Below are 5558 nucleotides of genomic sequence, written 5' to 3'. Positions count from 1 at the left end.
AAAAAAAAAAAAAAAAAAAAAGCCCTGCCCCACCTTCCAGGGCAGCTGGCAGGCTGCTGGACCCCTCCTTACCTGACGCTGACCACATGGTGCTGCACAGATGCTGGCTTCCAGGCCCCATCATGCTGTGAGGGGGCTGGGGAAGGGCTGAGGCTGGAGCCATGGGAGCACAGCGCTGCCCGGTCCCCAAGCCCTGGAAGGGAGCTGCCCCCCCGGTATTCCTGTGGTGCCCGGGGATAGGTAAAGTGGGTAGGGGCCAAGGGGCTGGATGGGCCCACAGGATGAAGGGTGGAAGTTGCTGGTGGGGGTCCTGAAGAACTGGAAGGGTCCTCAAGGGGGCAGCTGTGGAGGGCGCAGCTTCTCTCTGGGCTTGCCTCAGGGGCCACAGCCTTGCTCTGGGACCTGGGGAGAGAGGAGACAGGGAAAAAGAGGGTGGGAGACAGCAGTGGTCCACACAGTGCGGCAGCCTTGCTCAGTGAGCTGAGACGGACGGAGCTCAGGCTGTTCTATTCCTAGGCCTGGGGAGAGGCAAGGAGGGTGGAGGCTCTGGGTCTACACTCCCAGCCTACTTCTTGGGGTTCACTGTCTCATTCACTCATCTGCCCCTGCACCTCAAAACACATATGATCTTATTTACTCCTTTAAAAACCATACCGGGGAAGTACTTTCCTTCTTTTATAGATTTGAAAACTGAGAAGAGCTGGGCCTTGAACCCAGTTCTGACTTGCAGCCCTGTGCTCTTTCTGCTGTAGTTGTCCTTCATCCTCTTGTCAGACGTTTATTGAGCACCTGCTGCACTTTTGTTCCCACCTTAGAGCCTCTAAGCTTTCTTTGCCCTCTGCTTGGGATGTTCCTCCCCAGATAATTGCACGGCTCACACCATTACCTTCTTAGAGAAGCCCTCCCTGACTACCCTCTCTAAATAATCATCCACCAACTCCTATCCCCCTACCTACTCTATATTTCTTCCTAGCATTTTCCACAACTGGACGTTGTATTATATATTGTCATGTTTACTGCCTGTCTCTCCTATGGAACGTGATCTCCGGGAGAGCAGGGCCTGGTGCATTTGTTCATCTGTGTCCCCAGTGCCTTGAGCAGCACCTTGCACACCGAAGGTGCCCCAGGGATGTTTGCTGAGTGAAGGCTGAGTGCTGGACGGGCTGCTAATAGTGGTGCCAGGATGAATAAAGCCCAGTCCTTGTCCTCCAAGCACTCATGGTAGGTGGGCGATGTGCAGGGGCCACCATGTTGAGTGTTGTGAGAGGGGAAGTCACACAGGGCTGAAGGCGCCCAGAGGAGGGCCCAACTTTGACAGGGGTGGGGGGGTCAGGGAAAGCTTTGCAGAGGCAACCACTTCCTTTTCACCAAGCCTGGGCCTTGGGGCAGGAGGTTTGCTCTGCAACGGTGTGCACAGTTGGGAGAGGGAGTTGGGACCCCCAAGGAGCTTGCCAGGGAGGAGTCAGCAATAGATTCCTCTTTCCAAACTATGCATGAGGGCAGCACTCTGTGCATGGACCCAGCCCCACTCCTTGGGTGCAGGCAGAGGTGGAGTCCCACCCCAGGGGCAGGATTGCCAGACCTGGGGTAGGAGAAGATGGCCACAGAACAGAGTGCCTGAGGGCCATGGCGGGTTCCCAAGGGGTTCTGGGCCCTCCAGCGAGTCTCCTTTCTTCCATCCGCCTGCTACAACTTGCATAGCTCCCATGGGAGAGCCAGGTCTATGCCGAGCAAACCCTGGCTTCCAGTCTTGCCTGCTGCACTGCTGAAGGGGCCGTGGGCCAGAGTCCTGGCTGTGGTGGCACGTGGACATTGCCCACAGAGGCTGGGTTCTGCCCAGAGACCAAGTAGAGGACCTGGAAAGAATAGGCAAGCTCCTCCTCTTCCTCCCAGAAGGCTGGATGGCAGACAGTCAGGGGGTGGGGTATAATTCTCATGCTTGGACTAAAATAGGGGAGCAATGGAGGTGGGATCCTGGCTCCATCATCCTTTAACTCTGGGGTCTTGGGAAAGACACACAATTCTTGGAGCATTGGCATCCTTGTCTGCTGAGTGAGGGTACGATGATAACGCCTCCCTCTCAGGTTTAGTATGGGCATTAACTGAGGTAACACATGTGAGGTGCCTGGCGTGGAGCCTGGCATGTGGAAGACATTTACTTTCCTGCCTCTTCCCACACTCAGTGCTGCAGGGAGTGTGCAGTTTAAGAAGTATATTTATATTTACAATTCGACCTCTTTAGGCACCTCAGATAATATATCTCCATTTGAGAACTTCTCACACCTTGAGAATCTCACTACATATATAATTATAAGTACTTTTCTTTTTGTTATTCAGAAGCAGCATCAGAATTTGTTTCATGATTTAAACCACTGATATTTTTTTTCTTACTAACTCAACACTTAGAAAAATAGGAATTTGACTAAACTTGTTCTCAAGCAAGACCACAGAATACCCCATAAAGTTAATGACACAGCAACCAGTGTCCTTGCAGATAACATAGCTTATGGGCCCATCACCATGGGCCAAATGGAAGCTGGAAAAATGACCAGGGTTCATGTGTATAAGTGTGGACATCTACTTCTTTAAGATTTTTATTCTGCAGGTCTTTTTTGAGCACCTGCCACATGCTGGGCACTGTGCTTGGTCTGGGTTGGATCCTGAAGGCATGAAGGTGACCCATTAGTCTTGGTCTCCCTCTTTAGAGCGGGGCCTGCTTTCCGCAGTCAGGAGGGTGGGGCAGCCAGGGTGCCTATTTCAGCTGCGCATGGTCTTAGAGCACTCACTGAGCTTTGGGCTTATCCTAGGAGCCAGGCCTCCACTTGGAGTGTCAGTTTCTTTTTCATTAAGGGAAGCCAGCACTCCAGGCCGTGCTGGCAGAGAACAGGAACTCCAGTTGTCCTTAACCAGTCTACCAAATCTCATAAGCCACCCCCTTCCTTAGCAGGCTCCTGTTCAAGGGGGATTCCAGCATCCACCATTGGTTTGCTTCTACTGGGGTGTCCCTGGCCCCAGCCCCTTCCTCTCAATCCCTTCTATCCCTCTCCAGGGACCTAGGATCCTAGCTGCTCCCAAATCTCACCCTTCATGACCGTGCCCATCATTGTGAATGTGGCAGAATTTGAAACTTTCCACATTCCGACTGCTGTAGAACCGGGAGTTTGTCTTGACCCTCCCAAGGAGAAGAGGCAAACTGTTCTCAGAATAAAAGCTTTCTCCTGCCAGCCCCTGCTGCCTTCTATTTTCGGAAGACCTAGTAATAGTTAAGCACCCCTCGCCTTGCCTCCCCAGGGGGCTTTCATTCTCACCCTCTCAGTTCCATGGCTCTGACTAGGATGAGCAATTTCCTGGGCCACCTGCCTGGGCCCACCGGTCTGTAAGCTAAGTGATTGGGGCAGGCAGGTAGGTTAATGGAAAGTGATGACACAGGCCTCACTCATGGCCAAAGTCACAGCAGTCAGGGCCTGGCTAATAGTGCCCCAGACACCTCTCTTGGGAGCCCCGTGAGCGGAAAATATACATGTGTATTAACCATGCCCCCAAGTCCACAGACACGTAGCCATATGGACATCCATGTGACCCTGCGAAGTGGCCAGGACAGATGAGGGAGCAATTCACGCCACTAGGAAAATAAAAAGGTAATTTTAAAAACACAAAGAATGGGGCTTCCCTGGTGGCGCAGTGGTTGAGAGTCCTCCTGCCGATGCAGGGGACATGGGTTCGTGCCCCGGCCCGGGAGGATCCCACATGCTGTGGAGCGGCTGGGCCCGTGAGCCATGGCCGCTGAGCCTGTGCGTCCGGAGCCTGTGCTCTGCAACGGGAGAGGCCACAACAGTGAGAGGCCCGCATATCGCAAAAAAAAAAAAACACAAAGAATGAACTATTTCAAATTGCCCTGTTGTCAATGCATTAGTAAAGGGGTGTGTGTGTGTGCGCGCACGTACGCGCTATCTTATTCACTCCCCAGAGTGCTACTTAGTTCAGCAGGAATGTATTTTTGTTTCTTGGATTGAAATGAATCCCTTTGCCTGATTTGTCCAGGGTCTCTGGGTAAGTGCAGAGAGGGGCCAGAGGTCTCAGGGAGTTGCTAGAAGAGAGCAAGTGATTCCTGTGCCCAAGTATGACCCACACGTGCAGGGGAAGTGAGCAGACCAGACAGGGCTGATCCTTGGCAAAATATCCAATGTAGCAAATGACTCTCCAGTCCCTTCTAGGGATGCTCCTGGCCCCTGCCCTGTCCTGTCACTGTCTCTGCCTTGTCCATACTTGGCTTTTTGGTCAAGCCATAGTTCCAGGCAGCCCCCTGGTCCAGGGAACACATTAATCCTGTGTACCATCCCGTTGAAGAAAGTTCTGTGGCTTTCAGACTGAAACGTGGCTAAATCTACCCAGGCTGATGTGTCAACATAGTGGGAAGAAAACATTTCCCTCCACTTGTGGGGTCTCCTCTTCACTCAGGTACAGAATGCACATTTTAACTGGGGCAGTCTGAAGACAATGTGTCCACCTCTGCTTTTGCCCCCAAAGAACGCTTCCTATTTCAGTCCAGGCAGGAGAGAGAGGCGGTGTCATGTCAGGTGAGGGATTCTGGGGGCGGCAGACCAGGCAGGGCACAGAAATTGCACCATATTGCTACCTGGCTGGGCTGTTCCCTCACACATATGGTGGAGGAAGGGAGAGGAGAGGCACCAAGATCTGGGCCCGCAGCGGGAAGATGTTCCTTCTGTCCCGCCAGCCTGGTGCTCCTTCAGGGACGGTACTGACCGCAGCCTGAGCCTCAGAGCCTGCCCACGCAGCGCCTCAGAAGAGTGCAGGTGGCTGCCACACGTGGGGACTCGAGCCTACACGTGCGCAGCTGGCCATGTGGGGCAGACTGGAGACAGACGGTGATGGACAAAGACAGATCCTACCTAGCTTGGAGACCGAGTGTTTGCCCTCCCCCCAGGACACACCTTGGCGAGTCTCCCGTCTACAGTACACACGCACCCTCGACCACATTGACTCGCTGGAACCCGGACTGAGGTTGCTGCAGGCTTGGGGCTTACAGAGAAGACGCGGGGGCAGGGCCTAGAGGGAGGGGCTCTGGAGGCCGGAGGGGCTGGGGATACCGGGGCCTTAGAGGAAAGGTAGGAACAGTGGGTGGGGCAGGTCCTGGGGGCGGTGAGGGCTAAGCGGGCTGACAGTAGGGGGTATCGGGAGAGAGAAAATTGACCCGGCAGAATGAGGGCGTGGCCAGGGGGCAGGGAGTCTGGAGGCCCCAGAGGGGCTCTGGGAGGGGCTGGGGACTGAATGGGACGACATATGGCGGCTATTGGGGATACCTGGGGCGGGGATTCTGGGAAGGTCTGCGAGCTGGGTCTGCGGAGCAGTCCGCCCCTACCTGTCCGGGGACCTGCCGTCTGGAGCCAAAGGCTCCCCCTCGGGCCGCTGCTCCCCTTCCGGACCCGGGCCGGGAGCCGGATCGTTGCTGCCGCTGCCGCTACCGCCGTCCATGCCCGTGGGCGGCGCCGCTGTCCGGGCGCTGGTGGTGAAGCAGCGGCGGCGGCGGCGGCGGCGGC

General features: G+C 55.1%; 1 protein-coding gene across 1 annotated transcript; it reads right to left on the bottom strand.

Annotated features, from left to right (window-relative positions):
* Positions 1–67: 67 nt before the first annotated feature.
* LOC114884824 (protein dispatched homolog 2-like) lies at positions 68–5543 on the bottom strand. The gene is made up of 2 exons (XM_029204394.1): positions 5381–5543; positions 68–402 (listed from the first exon to the last, which is right to left on the bottom strand). The coding sequence occupies exons 1-2, from the start codon at positions 5491–5493 to the stop codon at positions 69–71; spliced, it is 447 nt and encodes a 148-aa protein (XP_029060227.1). The 5' UTR covers positions 5494–5543; the 3' UTR covers position 68.
* Positions 5544–5558: the final 15 nt, after the last annotated feature.

The sequence above is a fragment of the Monodon monoceros genome, unplaced genomic scaffold (assembly GCF_005190385.1).
Source record: "Monodon monoceros isolate NGI ecotype Baffin Bay Population unplaced genomic scaffold, NGI_Narwhal_1 Contig1434_ctg1, whole genome shotgun sequence".
NCBI classification, from domain to species: domain Eukaryota; kingdom Metazoa; phylum Chordata; class Mammalia; order Artiodactyla; family Monodontidae; genus Monodon; species Monodon monoceros.
This window is presented reverse-complemented; position numbering and strand designations above follow the sequence as displayed.

Bases quoted from the DNA above. Each gene is read 5' to 3' on its own strand.
- LOC114884824 (XM_029204394.1), bottom strand. From the start codon at position 5,493: ATGGACGGCGGTAGCGGCAGCGGCAGCAACGATCCGGCTCCCGGCCCG. The intron at 403-5,380 runs GTAGGGGCGGAC...CTCTCTCCCCAG, and splicing joins GACGGCAGGTCCCCGGACAG to GTCCCAGAGCAAGGCTGTGG.